The sequence below is a fragment of the Hippopotamus amphibius genome, chromosome 2, assembly GCF_030028045.1.
Source record: "Hippopotamus amphibius kiboko isolate mHipAmp2 chromosome 2, mHipAmp2.hap2, whole genome shotgun sequence".
Taxonomy (NCBI): domain Eukaryota; kingdom Metazoa; phylum Chordata; class Mammalia; order Artiodactyla; family Hippopotamidae; genus Hippopotamus; species Hippopotamus amphibius.
In genome coordinates, this window is record NC_080187.1 from 86,311,929 (window position 1) to 86,337,045 (window position 25,117).

Here is a 25,117-nt window from a genome sequence, read left to right on the forward strand (position 1 = left end):
GGAAGGCACTAAGTGGCTCCGGGAGGTCTTTTTTCCTAGAGCACTATTCACATTCAGGAGGGTTCTACCCTCATAACCGAACCACCTCCCTAAGGACCCCACCTCCTAATGCCATCACATTAGGCATTAAAATTTCAACATACGAATTTTGGGTGGACACAAACATTCAGACTATAGCACTTTTTTTTCTGTAACTATTCAAAAAACTGAAACCTGCAGAAAATAATAGTCCAAAAATGGGGGAAGGGACAGAAGAGAATCTGTAACGGCACAATGCCTTGAGAAAATATAATACAAGAGGAGAGAGCAGACCCATAATGACGCTCGCTGAGTACAGCCATTTTTCAGGAATAACACTGGTAAGAATTACCAAAGGAGATAGGCAGTAGATGTAGGAGAAAATTCCATCAGCATATAAGTCAAGATATATGTGAGCCAGGAGACCTAAGTAAATGTGGCATTTAGAAAGGGGACATGAAGATAAAACATATCCTCTTTCAATACAATACAAAACACAGAAAACTTATTTCTCCTCCAATGCTAGAAGATATTTTTTTCTTAAAGAGAGGGCCAGAATCAGTAATTGGCTCAGATTTAAGGGTCATTTAGCACAAGATGTATGTATCTTTCATCAGAAGAAACACACTTGAGTTGGGAGATGCTCATACTATGAGACAGCTGGGGGTTAAAAGTCAACTCTCATCTTGTTCTGTTTTCTGGGCATACTCTCAGTAAGTGGAATGGAAGCATAATTTTACACTATGAATAAATGTTTCTTTCTTTGTGTCTTCTCACACCACCCTCTGAAAAGTCAGTGAGATGGAATGTACAACAACACTGCAAATTGGAAAGTGGAACATGATCAGTATCAAAGTAAGCGGCAAACAAGGCTTTGGAAACACATCTGGACCACTGGACAACACTGAATTTACATAGACTTATCCCCATTTTAAAATGAGGAAAGAGGAGGAGTACTCAGAATTAAGAAAAAAGAAAATTATTGTGCATACTCAGAGGAAAATTATACCTCTGAGTAGGAGTTACTGAGTGAATTATAAGAAAGATCTAGAAAATGCATGAAAAAGAAACCATTGCACTTCTCTGAATTATCTCAACAGAAAGCCAAGATGTGAAGATAATCTTAACAAAAATGTCTGTGAAGGTAGGGACTTTTTGCTCACTGCTATAAACAGACAACCTAGCATAATTTCTACAGCCTATTAAATATCTGTTGTTGTATTAGGCACATCCTATACACCTTTTCAGATTTAGCCTCACCTGCCTCCTAGATTCTCATTCCCCTGCTCTACCTCAAACTATTAACTACCACTTCAGCCTGTAATATCTACAAAGCTCATGTGGCTTCATCACTTGAGGTCAGCCAGCTGCGTGCCTAACAAATTTGTCCCCTCGTAACACTTCCAGATTAGAATAAAATGCTAAAACACGGGCATGGTATAAGCAGCAAACTTTGATCAATGGAAGATAAAACTTGAGAAGAGTTTTTTCTTCTTTTTCTACCTAATAGATTGCTATAGGGCATGGTTTCTTTCTCCAATCTCTCCAGAATCAACCTGGGTGGCTAATTCAACATGCCTGATGTCTCTTCATGGCTTATCATGAAGCAGTGGCCAGTACGATAATGTGTTTCCTTGAATTACTCTTTATTCTTCCCTGCCTCAGATTATTTTTCTCTCACTCACTCTGCCTTGGAATTGAACCCCTCAAGCAGATAATCAGTACTTAACCCTCATTCAGCCTCTGTTTTCTAGGATATATGGGATAAAATAGTTCTTGAATGGATGAAATGAAAAGGATAACAAAAAGGACTGTTAAGAAAGAAAGACATAATAGCATTAAAATCCATAATGAGAGAAGTTATGAGGAAAACCAAAACTTATAGAAAATAAAATTAATTGGTAGGTTCAAACTTGAGAAGTTCCTCTAGACAGAGATTAAAAAGAATAAAGGAAAGTGTGGGTTGAGCTGAGAGGATGCTGAGAACCAATGATGCTTCTTCCCATCTCAAGAAGAATGTTGTGCTGATTAAAAATACTGTATTGCTCAGTTACAGTGATACTTACTAAGGGATTGAATGAGTCATAGGATAAATTAGGAATATCCCTCAGACATTAAATTTGATAGCAAAGACTGACAAAGGATTTCAGACAGCTTCTACAGGTTATTTTGCAGTTAAAAAAAAAAAAAAAAACAATGTCACAAAAACAAAGATTTGCTTGCTCACATGTGGCTTTCCCCCATCCTAAGACCAAAACTGGAGCAGTGGGCAGCACTAGTAATATGCCGCACTAATGGCAGAGGGCAAAAAGAAAAGGCAATTCAAGCATTCCTCTTTTAAAACACTTGCCAGGACATGATATATGTCACTTTCACTCTCATTCCACAGGCCAAAATAAGTCACAATGCTAAATCTTATGTTTACGGGAAAGAAAGCATATGCTAGCAACAGAGAAGGCCCTGGTAAAAATGGGCCTTTAAGATGAATCAAACTTGAGTATAGGAATAAACACATCAAGAGTAAAAAGTTTAGTTATGAGCACTGAAGCAATATAGAAAACTATGCCTAAATATCTTTAGGCACTGTGCTTGGTTATACACAAGGAAACAAATGTTATAAATCTTGAGGCGCAAAATGAAAAGGAGTTAAAATGGTTGAATGTATGTCCTATTTTACTAAGTGTAGGTAGCAGTGTGTCAAAACCAATAAAGATGAAACATAGTTTTTTTTAAAAAAAAACATAATTACATCAGCCTCCAAAGTTTTTTCATGCCATTTCTTTCTTAGCTTTAGAATAATAGTTAGTGGTTCTTACAGAGAAGAAAAAATTATCTGAGATAATAATTCCCTCAATTTCACATCAGTGTCTTACTGTTCCATTATACCACAAGAACTAAAGTTAAAAAAAGTTCAGTCCATCCCCTTTTATCTAAAAACTTGTTTACCTACTCTTCAATCTATAAATATGTATTGAGAAAAATATAGAATTATTCTAATAAAATTTTAATGGCTACTATTTCTCTAGGGTTGTATTTTAAGGGTAGTTTTTTCCCTCTTATCTTCTTTGTACTTTTCTGTACTATATGTATTTTCTTATAATTCACATGTATCATTATACCAAAACAATTATGTAATTAGTTTGTTATCATATAAATATAAACCAAAAAAAGTATTAATTTCAGAGGAATTGGAACTAAAGGCAAAAAAATTATACAGAAAAAAGTAAAAAGTACAATTCACAGGAAAAAAACAAAATAACTTTGTTGGACATTTTACCCACCAAATCATAGCACATCACAACAAAATAGCACAGCAAAAACGATAAGCAATGAAAGGAAAACAGCTGGAAACTATATGGGAAAGAAAGATTCCATTTAAAATGATAACAAAAACCATGAAATAGCTAGGAATAAAAACCTAACAAGAAATGTCAAAACTGATATAAGGGGACTTCCCTCGTGGTGCAGTGGTTAAGAATCCACCTGCCAATGCAGGGGATATGGGTTCCATCCCTGGTCCAGGAAGATCCCACATGCCATGGAGCAACTAAGCCCATGCACCACAACTACTGAGCCTGCACTCTAGAGCCCGTGAGCCACAACTACTGAAGCCCGCGCACCTACAGCCCGTGCTCTGCAACAAGAGAAGCCACCACAATGAGAAGTCCGAGCACCGCAATGAAGAGTAGCCCCACTCACCGCAATTATAGAAAGCCCACATGCAGCAACGAAGACCCAATGCAGCCAATAAATAAATAAATAAATCTATATTAAAAAAATATGAGGATTAAAACACTTCATAAGGACAGAAAAGTACTGAAACAAATGGAATGGCATCCCATACTCTGGGACAGAAAAATTGACATCATAAAGACGTCAATTCTCCTCCTTCAGTTTGCTTTTAAATTTGACACCCTAATAAAATAGCAAACAAGAAATAAGCCCATTTAACCTGAAGTTTATATGGAAAAATTAATAAGCAATAAATGCCCAGGAAAGCTCTGAAAAAGAGCAGAAATCGCCACATAGTCTCTTATCCAATCTTCTTCATCCCTACCTTGTTAGTCTCTGTACTTTAGCCTACTCTCTAGCCTGAGAGGCCAACCTCTATAGACAAGATTACATTGGCTCCCTGTGTTCTGGGTTTGAATTTGAGTAGCTGAAAGTGCTGGCCAATGATTAAAGGTTAAAGGAAAAAGAGTTCGAGGTGTTTCTTTCCTTAGCTCTCTCTCCACTGAGCCACAGTTAGCAGTGTCCTTGTTCCTCTGTCTAAGAATACTTCCCCTATTAGTCAGCCTTTCTTCCTAGGGCTAGACTTGGCAGAGAGATCTGGTAAAAGCTTCTCTCCTTGCCCCTTCTGGCCTAGGGGTAGAAACAGTTCCCTGTTGCTGATAATTTGTATTCCTCTGAATTTCATTATCTATTTGGAGAGAACTGACATCTTTATCACACTGAATCTTCCAAATCACAAACTCTATATATCTCTACATACTAGACTTTCTATTTCTCTCAATAATGTTTTATAGATCTCTGTATAGAGGTAATACATATTTCTAATTATATTTGCTGTTCATATTTTTAGCTATACTATAAATTATATTAAGCCATTTCCTAATTTTTTTGCTGGCATAAAAAATACACTGAAATTTTGCATACTGACCTCGTATCTACCAAGTGTGCTAAATCCACTTATTAATTTAAAAAATGTTTCTGTAAATTATTTTTAGTTTTCTATGTTAATTAATCATATTATAGGCAAATAACTAGGTCTTTATCTTTCATTTCCAGTTATGTCTTTTAATTGTTATTATTGCTTTACCACATACTTGACATTTCTGATATTGTGCTAGACATTAGTTTGTAAAACTGTAGACATAATTTGAGGACAGAATTGTTTTATTATCCTCCACAGGTAATTTACACTTGCTTCTGCTAAGCACCTGGGAACACCAGCAATCCAGATGCATTAGTCCAATTTCAGGATTCTGACTTGGATGATATTTCTCACCAAAATTATAACTGCTCTGTCTTGACCTTTCTATTCTCTTTCTTCCTTTCTTTTTTGTCAATTCACAACCAATTTCTAAGAAAAATTCCCAAATCAATTGACAATACCCCACCTTCTCAATAGAAGGTAAGCTATTCATTTAGCCCATTTTCCACATAATTATGGAATCACTACCAGTCAGGCAAAAATATTAGTTAGGCAACTTAACTGGTTAGTGACTTTTATGCAAATTTAGGTTTATATTAAGTCCTCTGGCCTAATCTTCCAACTCTGTGCTATTTTTTCCTCTTCTTTGAGTCCTTATAATCAAACTCTTAAAATTACACACAGTCCATTCTTTACCATCTTATAAGAAAATGTCCATCTATGGATATTATCACCTTATTTACTGTACCCTATAGCTCTTGCAACACACTAAATTCAAGTATATATATAAATGCCGAGGTAAAATTTAGTAGAAAACATAATTATTCAAATCTAATTCACATAACACTGCACTGTATCCTGAAATGCATCCCATGTTCCATCCAATAGTTTAACACCATCATTCTTTAAAATGGAAAGGTCTTGGAATATTTTGTGCAGTTATAGGTGCCATATTTTAAGAAGAATATTGATGACACATACAATATGGAATGCATTCAGAAAGGCAACCCAAAACAATATAATATCTGTGAAACATACACATGGAAAACATATACATGGAAAACTACGAGAAACAGAAGCAGTTAACAAATTAATGAAAAAATTTATTAATAAAGTTATCTTCTATTATTTGAAGTTCTGAACTACAGAACAGAGATTAGACTGTTTCTGAGAGTCTCCAGATAAGGAACCAAGAAAAATGCGTGTATGCTGTAAAAAGGCAAATTTCAACTAAATATATGAAACAATGTACAAATTTAAACAAAATAAAAAGAACAGTCTTGAAGAATACTGAGAAACTTACAAACTGTAAGTACCAAGCAATGATCTAAAGCTCTTTTATTGGGAAGAAAATAGGAATAATTAATAATTTTAAGATTTCTTCTAAGGCTAAGATTCTATTACTATTTAGAATTACTTTTCTGACTTCATCAAATTATTGGCTTAAAAAAATTATACCATGAATGGATAAAGTCAACCAGTCTATCATCTGTAAAGATATACTTTTCCTCACCCCTATGGTAAGATTTTTAAAATGTGACACAATGGATTTTTGCTTTTATTTTTTATATATATATATTATATACACAGTAATCTATTGCCCAAGCAAAAATCCTGCCCTAATATATATATTGCAATACACTAAATATATATAACTAAATATAAAGAAATATTAAGTATTATAAATATTTATATATAATTATATATAATGTTAATTATAATTATACATCCTATATAAACATAACCTTTATATATGGTATTATACAATATATAACAGTAATATATAATATAATAATATATAATATTTATATGTTACATACATAAATATGTGACATATTTTGCAGGTAGCACCAAAGAAATTGTGCTTATATAGGTATGTGATAAACTTTGATTGTATAACTTATTTTAATTAGTTTAAATTTTTAAATGCACACACATGCATACATGTGTATATGTATGTAACATATGTATGTATATGTATATACAATTATGATTTGTTCTAATACTATTTTCTGATAAAGGTTATTATAAAATAAATTAATAGGTAGTTTAAAATCTTTCAAAACATTTAAAAACAAGTTTTTCAAGTAGTTCCACTTTATAAGTAGTATTACAAAATTAACTATTTTGACATAGAAAGAATACTTCACAAACTAAAAGTATTCAGAATACAGTAAAATAAAAAGTCAAAACCAAATTACTCATTTATTATTCATTATAACAATAATGAATACTATATAATGCATGGGTAGAAATTTTAGAAGAAAACAATGAATGAATGCATCCTCCTTGTTAAAAACTGAAACAAAGCTACTCTTTGAGCATGCTTTTCTCAATCCTGCAAAACCCGTGAGTGTTCCAGTTAATTCCAGATAGTTTCAATGCACAAACATAAGTATTCACAGAAGACACATATTATTGTCATTCTGGGGTGTTAATAATAAACAAAAATGCTGGAATTCTGCACAACAAAGGACATTTCTACAATGTTAAATTAAGCAGTAAGTATACTTGCCTGACCAGGGTAATATCCATATCCTTCTGGATAAGTTCAGTTTGTTTATTATTCAACTGTAATGATAGAGCATTGTATTTACTCTGTGATACTTCAATTTCTTTCCTTGCTTCAATTAAACTGTCTTCAAAGGCCTAAAATTAGAATACTCATATCACAATCAAATATAATAAATATCAAATAAAGTCTGTTATATTTAACTAATTCAGAAAATAACAGTGAAAAATTAGTGTTTTAAACTTTACTGTTTTCTTTAATTAAAAAAATATTAATACAATCAATAAATTTTATACCAGTCACAGGTTACTTTTTTGAGAAACTATAAAAGTATCATGGTCTCCTGGTGTGAAAGTTAAGAATCTGAAGCAAATAAACTTGAAAATCTATGTAGAAATTTACTTATTAAAATTACAATAAAGATAGTATTGTACAATATAAAAGTTGTTAATTACATGAACAAAAAAACGAGCTCATTTACTTAAATATTACTCAAGACAAATAGCAGGTATTTCATTATTTCCTCAATTTTAAATGCAGATACATAGATATACTCAGAGAAGAAAAATGGTACAGCAAAAGAATAAAAATAATTTTACAATGTTTCAGATTACACTGAGTTCACTTGATTGTGGTAAAATTTCACCTAAAGTTCTTTAAAGTTGGCCTTTTCCTCCTGATGAGTCTAAATCTTTTTCTCATTTTGAAACAATTTTAAAACTGATGACACATTTTTTCAAAATATTTTTCTCAAAAATATATTACAAAATTAATTTAAATTATTTTCATAAAGTATTAAATAAACATTTTATCTAAAAGTACAGTATGCCCCAAAACACACTATACGTTCATTATTTCCAAAAGTGAGCAACAAGCTTTAAGTCAAGCACTAAAAATCTACTATAGCAATGCTCCCATACCTCATATATTCACCCTGTAGTAACAGGAATGAACTTCTGAAGATAAAAATGTTGGCTTTCAACCACGATAGCACTGGCGGTACATGCAAATCTCATTTTATCATGTTTCCCTTTATTGCACTTCACTGATACTGTATTTTTTACAAACTGAAGGATTGTGGCAACCCTGCATCAAACAAGTCTGTCAATGCCATTTTCCCAACATTTGCTCACTTCATGCCTCAGTGCCTCATTTTGGTAATTCAAAGTCTTTCAATATTATTATATTTGTTATGGTGATCTGTAATGAATGGTATTTGATGTTACTACTACAACTTGCTAAACGCTCAGATGATAATAAGCCATTTTTAGCAATAAAGTATTTTTTAAGTAAGGTATGTAAATTGTTGTTTTAGACATAATGCTATGCACACTTAACAGACTACAGTATAGTGTAAACATAACATTTATGTGCACTGGGAAACCAAACAATTTGTGTGACTTACTTCATCACAATGTTCACTTTATTGTGGCAGTCTGGAACCAAACCCACAATAATTCTGAGGGATATGTGTACGTCTTAAATTTCTATTTATTAAAAAAGAGTAGGTAGGTGCGTGGGTGGATGGAAGAGAGAGAAAAAGAAAGAGAAAGAAAGAGAGAAGGACGGACGGAAAGAAAGGGAAGGGAGAGAAGAGAAGGGAAGGAAGAAAATAAGTCTTGGCTGGGACACGAAGAAGTTGGAACCTTTGTGCACTGTTGCTGGGACTGTAAAAATACTCTCAAAAACAGTATGGGTGTTCCTCAAAACACAAAAAACAGAACCACCATAAATCCAGCAATCCTACATCTGGGTATACATTCAAAAGAGCTAAAAGCAAGGTCTTTAAGAGAGATCTGTAAATCCATGTTGATAGCATCACTATTCACAATAGCCAAGCGGCAGCAACCCAAATGTCAAATGAATAAATAAAATCTATACACATAAAATGAAGCACAATGCAGCTCCCAAAAGAAAGGAAATCCTGTCACATGCTACACCATGGATGAACCTTGAGGACATTATGCCTAATGAAATAAATCAGTCACAAAAGGACAAATACCTGATGACTCCACTTATATGAAGTATCTAAAGCAGTCAAATTAATAGATACACAGAGTAGGATGGTAGTTACCAAGGCCCAGGGTAAGGGAGCACTAAGAAGTTTTTATTATAAAGCAGAGTTGCAGGTCTGCAAGTCAAAAAAGTTCTGGAGATGTCTTTCACAACAATGTAAATATATTTAACACTACTGAACTGTACACTTAAAAGTGGTTAAGACAGTAAATTTTATGCTATGTGTTTTTTACCACAATAAACAAGGAAAGAAATTTTGACATAAGAAACAGCACGGATGGATCTTGAGATAATTTGGGGAAGCCAAATAAACCTGTTACAAAAAATAATGTTTGACTCCACTTACATGAAGAATTTCATAGAAACACAAAGTAAAATAGCAGATGCCAGGAGCTGGGGAAAGGAGAAATGGGAAGTTGTTTAATGAACATAGTTTTACTTTTTAAAGATGAAAAGGTTCTGCAAATTGGTTACATAGCAATGTGAATATACTTAACACTGCTGAATTGTATACTTAAAATGATAAAGATTGTAAATTTTAAGTTATATGTATTTAACCATAATTAAAAAAAAAAAAACCCCTATTGAGAGGCCAAGATTTACTTAGATTAGACAGTGCAGCAATTTGTGTCCCAGGACAATGACAAAAACAATAGAAGAATCAGTCATCAATTTTTAGAAGCCAACAGCTGGGTGTGATACCAACAGACATAATAACAGACAAACATTAACAGACAAATCAGGAGACAGACATATGAGCAGACAAATCAAGAAATGAAATGGAAGGAGAGCCCTGCTAAAATCACTATAACCTCAGGGTGAAGGTGCAGATGTCCAAGTCTGTGCTCTATGAAAAGCAACCACAAGAGGCTGTTCACTGCACGGGAAACAGGTTTACTAAAATGGCCCAGCCAAAACATTAAACAAACAATGAGCAAACGTCAACAAGCCCTGGTGTTATCAAAGTGAGGAATCAGTATCCAAAACTGCTACAGTGGGATTTCCCTGGCACTCTGCTGATTTTAAAGGACTCCACACTTCCACCTCTGAGAGTGTGGATTCAATCCCTAGTTGGGGAACTGAGATCCTGCAGGCGATGTGGCACAGCCAAAAAACAACAACAACGAACCCAAAAACAAACACAAACAAAACAAAAAACAAAACCCCAAAACTGATACAGTATGTAATTTTATTAACTTTTTTGTTTTGAAACAGTTATTTTTTTTACTTTATTTTAGATTTATTTTTAAGATAACATTGGTTTATATTATGTTTCATATGCACATTATATTTCTACTTCTGTATACCCTACAGCATGCTCACTACCAAAATTTAGTTTCCATCCATCACCATGTGGTTAATTCCCTTTATCCATTTCACCCCCTCCACAACTTCCTCCAGTAACTACTACTGTGCCCTCTGTATCTATGTGTTTGTTTCTGTTCAGTTTATTTAGTTTTTTGTTTGTTTGCTTTTTATATTCCACATATTAGTGAAATCATACAGTATTTTTCTTTCTCCATCTGACTATTTTACTTAGCATAATACCCTCAAGGTCCATCCATACTGTCACAAATGGCAGTATTTCATCTTTTTGATGGCTGAGTAGGATTCTACTCTGTGTGTGTGTGTGTGTGTGTGTGTGTGTGTGTGTGTGTGTGTGTGCGCGCGCACATGTGTGTATATATACCATGTCTTCTTTATCCATTCATTGGTTGATGGGGACTCAGGCTGTTTCCATATCTTAGCTATTGTAAATAATACTGCAGTGAACATAGTGTTGCATATCTTTTTGACTTTGTTTTTCATATTCTTTAAGTAAATACCCAGATGTAGGATAGCTAAACCATATGGTAGTTCCATTCTTAATTTTTTGGACTCTCCACATTGTTTTCCACAGTGGCTACACCAACTGACATTCCCATCAAGAGTATGAAGCTTGCCCTTTCTCTACATCCTCAATAGCACCTGTTATTTCTTGTCTTTTTGAAAATAGCCATTCTAACAGGAGTGAGCTGATATCTCGTCGTGTTTTTAATTTGTGTTTCCCTAATAATTAGTGATGTTGAACATCTTTTCATATGCCTGCTGGCTGTTTGTCTTCTTCGGAAAAATGTCTATTCAGGTCCTCTGCCCATTTTTCACTTGGATTTTTTATTTCTTGTTGAGTTGTATGAGTTCTTTATGTATTTTGGATTTTACCCTTATCAGATAAATCATTTGCAAATATCTTTTTTATTCAGTAGGTTGTCTTTTCACTTTGTAGATGGTATCCTTTGCTGTGCAGAAGCTTTTTAGGATGATGTAGTTCCATTTGTTTACTCTTACTTTTGTTTCCTTGCCTGAAAAAGACATGTCCAAAAAGACACTGCTAAGACCAGTGTCAAACAGCAAACTGCCTATACTATCCACAAAGAGTTTTATGGTTTCATGACTTACATGTAAGTATTTAATCCCTTTTGAGTTGATTTTTGTGTATGGTGTGAGGTAGTGGTCTAGTTTCATTTTTTTGCACATGGCTGTCCAGTTTTCCCACCACCATTTATTGAAAAGGCTATCGTTTCTCCACTACATGTTCACTGCTCCTTTGTTGTATATTAATTGCCTGTGTATGTGTGGGTTTATTTCTGGGTTCTCAATTCTGTTCCAATGATCTATGTATCTGTTTTTCTGACAATACCATGCTGTTTTTAATTACTATGGCTTTGTACTCTAGCTGGAAATCATGCAATGTGATACCTCCAGCTTTGTTCTTTTTTCTCAGGATTGCTTTGGCTATTCTGGGTCTTTAGTGGTTCCATTATAAATTTTAGAAATTTTGTTCTATTTCTGTGAAAAATGTCCTTGTGACTTTGAAAGGGATTGAACTGAATCTATATATTGTTTTAGGTAATATGGATATTTTAACAATGTTAATTCTTCCAACCCATAAGCGCAGAATATTTTTCAATTTATGTGTCTTCAATTTCTGTTAACAATGTCTTACAGTTTCTAGTGTTCAGGTCTTTCACCTCCTTAGTTAAATTTATTCCTAGGTATTTCATGCTTTTTGTTGTGATTATAAATACAAATGTTTTCTTAATTTTTCTTTCTGCTAGATCACTTAGCATATACAAATGCAACAGAGGTTTTGTGTGTTAATTTTCTACCCTGCAACTCTGCCATATTTGTTTATTTTTTCTAATAGCTTTTTTGGTGGAGTCTTTATGGTTTTCTCTATATAAAATCATGGCATCCACAAATAGTGACAGTTTTACTTCTTTCTTTCCAATTTGGATTCCTTTTATTTCTTTCTCTTGGCTAATTGTTCTGGTTAGGACTTCCAATACTATGTTGAATAAGAGTGGCCAGAGTGGCCTCTGTCTTGTTCCTGATGTAGAGAGAGAGCTTTTAGATTTTCACCATTGAGTATGATGTTAGATATGGGTTTTGTCATTTACAGCTTTCACTATAAGAAGGTATGTTACTTTCATAACCATTTAGTTGAGAGGGTTTTTTTAAATCATAAATGGGTGTTGAATCTTGTCTAATGCCTTTTCTGCATCTATTGAGATAATCACATGGTTTTCATCTTTCATTTTGTTAATGTGATGTATCATGTCGATTGATTTGCAGATGTTGAAACCTCCTTGAATCCCTGGGATAAATCCCACTTGATTATGGTGATGATTCTTTTAATGTACTGTTTTACTTGGCTTGGTAATATTCTGTTCAGAATTTCTGCATCTGTGTTTATCAGGGATATCGACCTGCAATCTTCCTTTTTTGTGTGTTGTCTTTGGTTTTGGTGTGAGAGTTATATTGGCCTCATAAAATGAGTTAGGAATCATTGCCTCCTCTTCAGTTTTTTGGAAGAATTTGAGAAGAATAGGTATTATATATTTTTTGAATGTTTGGTAGAATTCACTTTGAAGTTGTCCAGGCCTGGGGTGCTTTTTGATTACTGTTTCAATATCTATACTAGTGATATGGTCTATTCAAATTTTCTATTTCTTCATGATTCAGTCTTGGAGACTGTATGATTCTAAGATTTTGTCCATTTCTTCTAGGTTGTTCAATTTGTTGGCATATAGCTATTCATAATATTCCCTTATAATCCTTTGTATTTCCGTGGCATCCACTGTTATTCCTCCAATTTCATTTTTAACTTTATTTACCAGAGCCTTGTCTTTTCTTAATGAGTCTAGCTAAAGGTTTGTTAATTTTATCTTTTCAAAGAACAATTTCAGCTCTTAATTTCATTGATCTTTTCTTCTATTGTCTATTTAGTCTTCATTTAATTTATTTCCACTATGATCTTTATTATTTCTTTCCTTCTACTGACTTTAGGCTTCATTTGTTATTCTTTTTCTAGTTCCTTTAGATGTAAGGTGAGATTGTCCATTTGAGATTTTTTTCTTGCTTCTTAAGGTAGGCTTGAATGTCTATAAACTTCTCCCTTAGTACTCCTTTTGCTGTCTCCAACAGATTTTGGTTTGTTCTATTTTCTTTCCCATTCATCTTCAAAAAAATTTTGATTTCCTTTGATTTTTTTGTTGACCCAACAGTTGCTTAGTAGCATGATGTTCATTCTCCACATATTCGTGATTTTTTTCCAGCTTTCTTCTTGTAGCTGATTCCTAGTTTCATACCACTGTGATCGGAAAAGATGCTTGATATGATTTCAATCTTCTTACATCTCTTAAGACTTGTTTTGTGTCCCAATATATGGTCTAACTTTGAGAAAGTTCCATGTGCACTTGAGAAAACTATGCATTCTGCTGCATTTGGATTAAATATTCTGTAAAAATCTATCAAATCCATTCGGTCTAATGTATCATTTACGATCACTGTTTCCTTGTTGACTTTTTGCCTGGACGAACCATCCATTGATATAAGTGGGGTGTTAAAGTCCCCTACTATTATTGCATTACTGTCAATTGGTCCCTTTAGGTTTATTAATAACTGTTTTATATATTCTGGTGCTTCTTTGTTAGGTGCATATATAAAAATAAATGTTGGTACTTCCCTGGTTGTCCAGTGGTTAAGAATCTGCCTTCCAATGCAGGGGACGTGGGTCCTATCCTTGGCCAGGGAACTAAGGTCCCATGTGCTGCGTGGACAAAAAAAAAAAAGTTATATATTCTTGATGAATTGTCCCTTTTATCATTATATACTGTCCAATTTTGTCTCTTGTCACCTTTTTTGGCTTTAAGTCTAGTTTGTCTGACATAAGTATGGCTACATTCACTTCTTTTGGCTGTCATTTGCGTGGAGTATCATACTCTTCCCCTTCACTTTTACTTTACATTTGTCTTTAGAGCTGAGGTGAGTTTCCTGGAGACAACATATAGTTGAATCTTGTTTTTTAATGTATCCAATCCCTCTGTGTCTTTTGATTGGTGAATTCAATCCATTATGTGTACAGTTATAATTGATAGATGATAACTAAGTACTGCCATTTTTGTTTTCTGGTTGCTCTGTATCTTCATCATTTACTTTTCTTTGTGTTTATGTCTGCCATTTTGGTTTGGCGGTTTTCTATGATGTTTTCCTCAGTTTCCTCTTTGTTTATTTTCCATGTCTATGCTCTAGATTTATGTTTTGTGGCTGCTGTGGGTTTTGTCTAAAACGTCCCAATGATAAAACACTCCTTTTTCTGTTGATAGCATCTTATTTTCATTTACGTATATGGATTACATTCTTTTCCTCTTCTTTTTATTTTTGTTAGCTCAAATTACCCCTTTTATACGTTGTGAGTTTGTTACAAACTTGAAGCAGCTATAGTTAATTTTTCTACTTTTCCCCCTTTAACTTGTATGCTATAATAAAGTATTTAAAAGCCTATTCTAATAAACAATTACAGTTTTCTGATTCTGTCTATTTATCACCTTGCTCAAACTTTTGTGTACTTTTGCCTTTTTGTTTCTGGTAAAAGAGCACCTTTCAACATTTCTTATAAGGCAGGTCTAGTTTTGATAAACCCGTGAGCTTTTATTTGTCTAGGAAAATCTTTATTTCTCCTTTATATCTGAATGATAACTTTGCTGGATAGAGTATTCTTGGGTGATAGATTTTATCTTTCAGTATTTTGAGCTTGTTATTCCATTCCCTCCAGGCCTATAGGGTTTCTACTGATAAATCTGATAGCCTATTAGGGGTTTCTTTATAAGTTACCATCCTTTTTTCCCTGGCTGAATTTCAAAATTTTGCTTTGTCATTGACTTTTCTCTTTGTTTGTTTGCTTTTTTGTTTGTCATTGACATTTGACAACTTTAATATAATGTCTTACACAAAGTTTTTGCATTGAGGCAATTTGCTATTCTCTTAGTCTCAGGGACTTGTATATCCAGTTCCTTCCCCACATTTGGGAAGTTCTAAGCTATTATAAATAAATTCTCTGCTCCCTTCTCCTTCTCTTCTCCTTCAGGGATACCCAATTACCCTAGTAACTGCCCTTCCTAAAAGAGTTGAATAAATATTGTAGAATTTCCTCATTTTTTATATCTCAACCCTCTTTCTTTTTCTACTGTATCATTACTTATCTCTGAGCTCACGAATTCTCTCTTCACTATGTTCTACTCTATATGCAATGCTTTCTAATGCATTCTTCATCTTGTTTACTGAGTTCTTAAGCTCCAGAATTTGTTTGATTCTTTTTTTCGTTTCAACCTCTTTGGTAAAGTATTCCTTCTGTTCAGTAATTTTATTCCTGAGCTTAATGAACTCCCTTTCAGAGTTTTCTTATAGCTAGTTGAGTTTCTTCATGACAGCTATTTTGAATTCTCTATCAATCAGATTGCAGTGTTCCATGACTTTAAGTTTACTTTATAGGGAGTTGTCATTTTCTTTTTGTGGTACAGTGTTACTGTGGTGTTTCATGGTGCTTGATAAGTTGTTCCTCTGCTGGCGCATGTTAAGTAGGGAACACATTTCTGCTTGATTCTAACAATTCAACAGGTTAGAAATTAGAGGCCATTCTTTTGATTTCCAGTAGGTGGCGATATAGCACAAGTTTTGGGTTTCTCTTACCTGAGGTGCCTCTAGTTCTATTTGAGAGTCTGCACTTTCCATGCTCCATTGCTTCTGTCAGAAGGTGTGTGGCCCTATGTCTTCATTATTGTTTCTTGTGTCTCTGAGGTCACTGGTGCCTTGTTTCTGCCAGTGTCACCGCTGCTGCTGCACTGGGACACTGGGATGGTGGGCTCTTCCTTCATATCTGGGGTCCCAAGTTGCAGGCTCCACTACCATGGGAGAAGCCTGGGGAGCCAGGGTCCTGCAGGTGTCTCTGTGGTGTCCAGTGTTGTAAGTTTCCTGCATGTGCCTCTGTGGTGTCCACTACTATAAGCTCCACTGCTGCAGATGTGCATGTGAGGGGCTGGAGTAATGGGTGCCTTTGAAGCTGGAGGGATGGGGTACCAGGCCCCATTACCACTGTTGCCCAGTTACTTGTGGCTGTAGTCACCACTGTGGCCAGGAGGCTTGAGTAATGTGCATCACCTCCCATGCCACTGCCAGGTTCTCTGGCGTTGTGGGCTCAGCTGCCATGACTGATGGACCAGGACTTCAAGCACGCGTCCGCTGTTCCCTTGGTTGTGCATCCTCCATCTGTTCCAGTCCACCCACCTTTAGATGCACAGATGTGTGGAATTTTCCAGCATCCTGATTTATTGGACAGAAACATCATTTTTGTGTTGTGGATGTTTTAGTTGTTATAGATTGAAGGAGAAAGCCAAAGATAGCCTTTCAATCTGCCGTGGTGCTGACTTGACTCCTCTGAGCATATAGTTTGAAATGTACATTTTTCAATAAAAAAAATTACAACATGCAAAGAAAGAGAAAAATGTCATTCATATGAAGGAAAGAAAGCAGGCAATAGAAAACTGCCCATGAGAGGATCCAAATACCAGACTTCACAAAGACTTCAAAAGAGACATTATCAGTATACTTAAAAAACAAAAGAAAAACACGCTTTAAAAAGTATCATACCTTTTTAAAAAGGTAAAATGACAATGTCTCATCTGATAGAAAATACCAGTAAAGTGATAAAAATTATTCTGAAGCAGTCAAATGGAAACTCTGGTGCTAAAAAGCATAATGACTAAAATGAAAACAAAACAACTCACTAAAAGAACTCACCATTTAATATGAACTGACAGGAATAAGAAGAAAAAGCTTGAAGATATATCAAGCAAAAAAAGAATATAAAAATTAATAGCCCCAGAGAAATACTGCACACCACTAAATGCACCAATATAAGCATAATGGGACTACCAAAAGCAGAGGCAACAGAATAAGGAACAGAAAAAAATACCCAAAGAAATAATGGCTGAAAACTACCAATGATGAAAAACATTAATCTACAGATCCAAGAAGCTCAACAAACTCCAAGTATTATTTATAAATAGTAGAGATTCATGAACAGACACATAATGGTAAAAATGCTGAAAGCCAAAGACAAGGAGAAATTCTTAGAAACCAAAAAAGAAAATGACTCATTTCCAATAGACTTCAATAAGATTAGCAACTGACTTTTCTTCAGAAATAATGGAGGCTAGAGTCAGTAAGATAACATATTCAAAATGCTCAAAGTAAAACACTGCCAACACAGAATACTATAGTGAGTGAAGCTATCATTTATAAATGAAGGCAATGAGTGACACCGGCAAAATGGAAAGTATGCAGCTCCAAGCACTCTTGCTGTGGCAGGAACAGGGAAAAAACAGCACAAACTGTCATAACAAATGTTGGAAAAACTCTAGAAAGCATTCAAAATTTTACAGTAACGAAGAAAATGCTGAACCAAGAAAAAAGCAACTTAAAACTGTATAAAAGATTTGTAAGGTTTTTATTTGCCCTTCCCCACCTTCCTTTCAGCACACTGGTCATCTTAAAGTCAGGAATCTTAAAACACTATAATTCATATAGTGGCAGTAGTCAATGTTCCCAGTAGGGGATCCTTCCTGGTTTGGGAGACAGTAGAACAAATTTCCTAGCAAATTATTGTATGTGTCTGTTCTAATTTGTCTGGGGGTGATCTGAAGGAATGATGCAAAGTGATTATCTCTGACCTGACTGGGAACACAGACTGGAAAAGTGGAGAATATGGCTCAAAAATGCCATAAGGTAAACTAATAAACCACAGATTCCTAGGGCAAAAGATCACTGGTTGAGATATACAATAGAATGCCTAAGTCATGGGACTAAACGCTATGGGCAATTCTTTGGAAAATTAAGACATTCAAAAATACCCATGCATATGGAAGTGTTTAGAAATCCACACATATGCTCAGAGAAAGATGCATACTCACAAAAGTCCAAAGGCACCCTAAGCTTTCACTTTGGGTGAGCTCAGTGTAAGTCTGGATAAGTATTAAAGGAATGTCCCATTGGAAAGCCAATTTACAAAGACTGAGAGAGGAATTTGTTTTGTATCTTTCTGTGTGGTTTTGTTTTTATTTTTGTTTGTTTGTTTGTTTTAGCTCCTGGCAGCCAAGGGAAAATTCTGACACAATAGGAGCAGACAAAAGCTAAAGGACAGAAACTTCAATGACTGAACACAATAAGAAATAAAAACTTTGCAAAAGTAAATTGCAGGACTAAACAAAAAGACTACCATAGCCTTCAAGAATTAAAAAAGCAGCAAATTCTTGGGAAGGGGTAGGATCTCATTTCCAGAATTATCACATTATATATTTGTTATCACAAATCCCCAATTTTCAACAATAAAAATTCACAAGGCATACAAAGAAACAGGAAAGTATGGCCTATTCAAAGGAACACAAAAATTAACAGAAACTATCCCTAAGGAATCTCAGATATCAGATTTACAAGGCAAAACTTTAAGATATCTATATAAATATTTCCAAGAAGATGATGAAAAATATGTAAAAAGAACTAAAGGAAATCAGATAAACACTGTATAAACCAAAAAAATACCAATAAAGAGCTTCAGATTATAAAAATGAATCATTATGGAAATAAAAAGTATAATAACAAAAATAAATAATTCACCAGAGGGTTCAACACTAGATGTGAACAGGCAGAAGAAAGAATCAGCAAACTAGAAGACAGAACAAGTAAAATTATTGAATCAGAGAAGCAGAAAGAAAGGAGAATGAAGAAAAGTGAATAGAGCCTATGAGAACAGTGGGACACCATTAAGCAAACCAATATATACATTATGGGATTCCCAGGAAGAGAAGAGACAGAAAAGGGGGCAGAAACAACACTGAAGAAATAATAGCCAAAAACTTCACAATCTTGATGAAAGACATGTATCTATACAAAGACCATGACAAACTCTGAATAAGATCAACAAAAAGACACCCACACTAAGATACACTATAATCAAACCCTTGTAATTCAGCCAAAAACAAAGAGAGAATCTTGAAACTAACGAAGGAGACTTGTCACATACAAGGGATCATTAATGAAATTAAAAGCTGATCAGAAATCACAAAAGCCAGAAGGCAATGGGATGATATATTTAAAGTGCTGAGAGAAAAAAACCATCCACACTGAATTCTATACCCAGCAAAACTGTCCTTCAAAAATTAGAAAGTAATTAAGACATTCTCAGATAAACAAAATCTGAGGGAGTTCATTATTAAATTGAACATACAAGAAATGCTAATGGAAATCCTTTACACAAAATGAAAGAATGCCTAAAGGTAACTCAAAGCCACGTGAAGAAACAAAGACTCCAGTAAAGATAAATACATGGGCAAATATAAAATCCAATATTGTTGTATATTTGGTTTTAACTCTACTTTTTAATTTGTATATACTTTCAGAGACAAACCTAAAAAATTATAAATCTATATTACAGGGCACATTTTATAAAGATGTAACTTGTGACAAAAATGACTTTGAGGGCAAAAGCAATACAGCAGAACAGTTTTGTATGCTATTGAAGATAAGTTAGTATCAATTCAAATTATATTATTTTAAGTTTGGGATGATAAATGTAATCTTCATGGTAACCACAAAAAAAAAAAAATCAATAGAATATACACCCAAAAGTAAGGGAATCAAAATGTGCCACAACAAAAAATCAACTAAACACAAAGGAAGATAGTAATAGAGAAAATGAAAGACAAAAAATCTATAAGACCTACAGCAAACAAGTAATAAACTGGTAGCAGCTAGTCTTTACTCACTAGTAAGTACTTTAAAAGTATGTGGATTAAACTCTCCAATCAAAAGGCAGAGATAGAATGGATTAAGAAAACACTATACAACTACATGTTTTTAAAAGAGACTATCAGATCCAAAGACACAAAAAGATTGAAAATGAAAAGATGAGAAAAAACATTCCATGTAAATAATAACCAAAAGAGACCTAGGATGGACATAAGAATATTGGACAAAATAGAATAAATCAAAAACTGTTATAAGAGACAAAAAAGCACATTATATATTTGATCAATAAGTCATTTCATCAAGATGGAACCACTATAAACATAAACATGCACCAAAAAACAGAGCCCTAAGATTTATAAAGTATTGAATTGAAGGAAGAAATAGAGAATTTTACAATAATAGTTGGAGAATTCAATAGTCCACTTTAGATAATGATAGAATATCTAGATAGATGGTAACTAAGTATACAAATAGCCTGAAAAACACTATGAACCAAGTATAGCTAACAGACATATATGGAACACTCTACCCCAGAAGAATAGAATACAGATTTTTCTTAAGTACACATGGAACATTCGCCATATCAGACCACATCAAGCTATAAAAAGCCTCTCAATAAATTTTAAAACATGAAAATCATACAAAGTATCTTCCACAACCACAGTGGAATGGATCTAGAACTCAGAAACAGAAGGAAAACTGAAAAACTCAAAATATATGGAAATTAAACAATACACTCAAACAGCCAACAGATCAAAGAAGAAATCACAAGAGAATCAGAAAATATCCAGAGACAAATAAAAACAAAAACATAACATGCCAAAACTTTCAGGATGTAGCAAAGGCAATGCTCAGGGGGAAACTTATACCTGTAAATGCCTACACTAAAACAGGTGACATATCTCCAATCAATAACATAATTTTATACCTTAAAGAAATAGAAAAGAATAGCAGAGTAAGTCCAAAAAGAGAAGAAGGAAGGGAAGAATTGAGATTATGGTAGAAACATTTTTAAGGGAATAACCAAACAATATAATCAACTAAATCAAGAGCCGAAGAGAACAACAAAATTAACTAGCCTTTAGCTAGACTGACAAAGAAAAAAAAGAGAAAGGATGTAAGTAACTAAAGTCAGAAATGAAAATAAAGACACTACTACTAACCATACAGAAATAAAAAGATGACTACGGAATTCTATAAACAATTTTCCATCAACAAACTAGATAACCTAGATGAAAATCACAAATCCAAAGAAACATACAAAATACCTAAACTGACTCTAGAATAAATAGAAAATCTCAACTCATAATAACTGAAGAGGTTGAATCAGTTATCACAACCTCCCAACACAGAAAATTACAAGACCAGATAGTTTCACTGGTGAATTCTACCAAATATTTCAAAAGAATTAATACCAATCTTGTTCAAATTCTTCCAAATAATATAAGGGACGGAATATTTCCCAACTCATTCTTTAAGGCTAGCATTATCCTGATACCAAAACCAGATAAAGATAAAGATATCCCACCAGCATAAGGTTGGTTTAACATCCAAATTCAAGTAAAGTAATAATGCCATACCAATACAATGAAAGACAAAAACCACATAACCATTTCAATAGATAAATAAAAAGCATTTATTTGCCAAAACTCAACACCCCTTCATGGTAAAAAAAAAAAAAAAAACACTCAACCAACTAGGAATAGAAGAGAACTTCCTCAAACTGGAAGGTACATCAACAAAAAATTCAGCACTAATAACATACCTAAGGATCAAAGACTCCTTTCCTCCTGAGATCAGGAAGAAGACATAGATGTTCACTTTGTCTCTTTTCTATTTAAATTTGCACTATAGGTTCTAGCTAGGGCAATGGGCAATAAAATGAGATAAAAGACATACATATTAGAAAGGAAGAAAATGATCTCTACTTACAGCTGACATGATCTTACACATAGAAAACCCTCAAAAATCAACCTGTTTAGGTAGGTTGCAAGATACAAGATTAATATACAAAAATTGTGTATATGTACATTAGGAATGAACCATACAAAAAGAAAATTAAGAAACAATTCCACTTAGAATAACATAAAAATAATTAAACATTTCAAAATGTATGTACCCAAAGAAGTGCAAAGTTAAAGTCTGAAAACTATAACACATTGTTGAAAGAAGTTAAATAAGTTTCTAAATAAATGAAACACCCCATGTTGATGGATCAGTTATAATATTGTTAAGGCAGTAACACTCTCCATATTGATCTTCTGACTCAATACAATCTCTATCAAAATCATCTCAGCTTGCTCTTTGTGCAAGAAATGGAAAAGCTGATTCTAAAATTCATATAGAAATGCAAGAGACACAAAATAGCCAACCTTGAAAAAAGAATAAATTTGGAGGACACACAGATCCCAATAGCAAAACTTACTACTAGTTTACAATAATCAGTATAGTACGGCATAGGCATGAGAATAAATGTATAGATCAAAGGAACACAATTGAGGTCCAGAAATAAACCCTTATATATACAGTCAATTGACTTTCAATAAACATGCTAGGATAAATTCAGTGGGGGAAGAATAGTCTTTTTTAACAAATGGAACTGGGACAACTGAATGACACATGTTGGATTCTTATCAAACATCATATTCAAAAATTAACTCAAAATGGATCAAAGACCTAAATGTAAGAAATAAAACTCTTAGAAGAAAATATGTGTCCACCTTCATGATCCTGGATTAGGCAATGGTTTCTCAGATGCATATCTGAGATGCATCTGAGAATGCCCAAATGCATGGGCAACAAAAGAAAAAGTAGACAAATTAAATATCAAAATTTTAAACTTTTGTGTTCAAATAACATCATTAAGGATGAAAAAACAACTCAGAGGGACTTCCCTGGTAGCACAGTGGTTAAGAATCCACCTGTCAATGCAGGGGACACGGGTTCAATCCCTGGCCCAGGAGATCCCACATGCCATAGAGCAACTAAGCCCATGCGTCAACTACTGATCCTGCACTCTAGAGCCTGTGAGCCACAACTATTAAGCCCATGCACCACAACTACTGAGCTCACATGCCACAACTACTGAGCCCATGCATTGCACCTACTGAAGCCCACATGCTAAAGAGCCTGCATGCCACAACTACTGAGCCCACATGCCTAGAGCCCATGCCCTGCAATGAGAAGCCACTGCACTGAGAAGCCCACACACCTAAATGAAGAATAGACCCCACCTGCCACAACTAGAGAAAAGCCCACATGCAGCAATGAAGTCCCAATGCAGCCAAAAATAAAAAAATTTTTTTAAAAACTCAGAAAACTGACAAAAATAGTTTCAAATTATATACAGATTTGTAGCCAGAATATATGCAAAAGAAATGATTATATATTTCTTCAAAGACATGCAAAATAGCCAGTAACATATAAAAAGATGACCAAAATGATTAGCCATCAGGAAAATGCAAATCAAAACCACAATGAGATGCCATTACATCCACAAGGATGGCTATAATCAAAAAGACAGACAATAACAAGTGTTGACAAGGACAAAGAGAAATCAGAACCCTCAGACACTGCTGTTTAGAATGTAAAACAGTACAGCTGCTTTTGAAAACTGTCTCACTGTTCCTCAGAAGCTTAAAAACAGGATTATCACATGATGTAGTAATCTGACTCCTTGGTATGTACACAGGTGTTTGTAGCAGCATTATTCATAATACAAATGTCCATCTACTTGAGATAAATAAATAAAATGTAAGATATTTATATAATAGAATATTATTCAACTATAAAAAGAATGAAGTACTGATACATACTACAACATGGATAAACCCTGAAAACATTATTCTAAATGGAAGAAATCAGTCACAAAAGATCATATACTATAATTTCATTAATATGAAATGTTTAGAATAGATAAATCTATAGAAAGAGAAAGCTCATAAGTGGTTATCTCAGGCTGCAGAGCTAAGGATAAATGAGGAGTGATTGTTAAAGGTTTAGGGCTTCTTTTGGGGATGATGAAAATGTTCTAAAAGTAATTTTGGTAATAGTTGCACAACTCTACATAAACTAAAACTATTGGCCTGTACACTTTAAATGGATTAAATGTATGGTATGTGAATTATATGACAAAAGGAAAGAAAGAGGCACTTTTCTTACTGTCAATGTAATTATACAACTTACAAAAATCTAGGAAATGTACACATTTTTAGAACTAATAAGACATTTTGGAAAAACTGATGAAAAGTTCAAGATACACTGCCGTCGTATAGAAATAATTAAAAATATAATTCAAAATATTATTTACCAAAAAATATTATCTAGCATAATACAATATTTTTACAATAATATTAAGCACCAAAAATAAATCTAATAAAAGTGAACAGTAACATTTTAAGAAAATTACAAAACCTTATGCCATATTCTTAACTAGTAGGATCACAATTCTTCCAAAATTAATTCATAAATTAGATAATGTTCCAACCTGCTTTCTAACAGAATTTTTCAGTAAAACTAATGAAATGATCCTTAAATATAATCAGATAGTGAAGAGGCACATATAGGGTTCATGACTTACAAGAAGAATAAAGAAGTAGATCACCCTACCAAATAATGAGTAAAATTATTAAACTCCAATACCTAAAACCATGAGAATAGTAGCAAGTCCAGAAACAAACTCATACACACTTGGAAACTTAGAGATGTGAGACAGGCTGCATCACAATTCAATAAACTACTGAATAAATGGTGTCAAACACCATACCCCAAAATGAATTCTAAGTAGATTAAAG

At 33.8% G+C, this 25,117-nt stretch overlaps 1 protein-coding gene across 3 annotated transcripts in view; it reads right to left on the minus strand.

Annotated features, from left to right (window-relative positions):
* CNTLN (centlein) overlaps window positions 1-25,117 on the minus strand; it is a 324,043-nt gene that overhangs the window by 202,170 nt on the left and 96,756 nt on the right. For 2 of the 3 annotated variants that reach the window (XM_057720971.1, XM_057720970.1), the window contains one exon: window positions 7,188-7,321. The exons of the other annotated variant lie outside the window; for it this stretch is intronic. In XM_057720971.1, coding sequence (XP_057576954.1) covers window positions 7,188-7,321 — 134 coding nt within the window. The remainder of the gene's footprint in view (window positions 1-7,187; window positions 7,322-25,117) is intronic. 3 annotated transcript variants of the gene reach the window in all.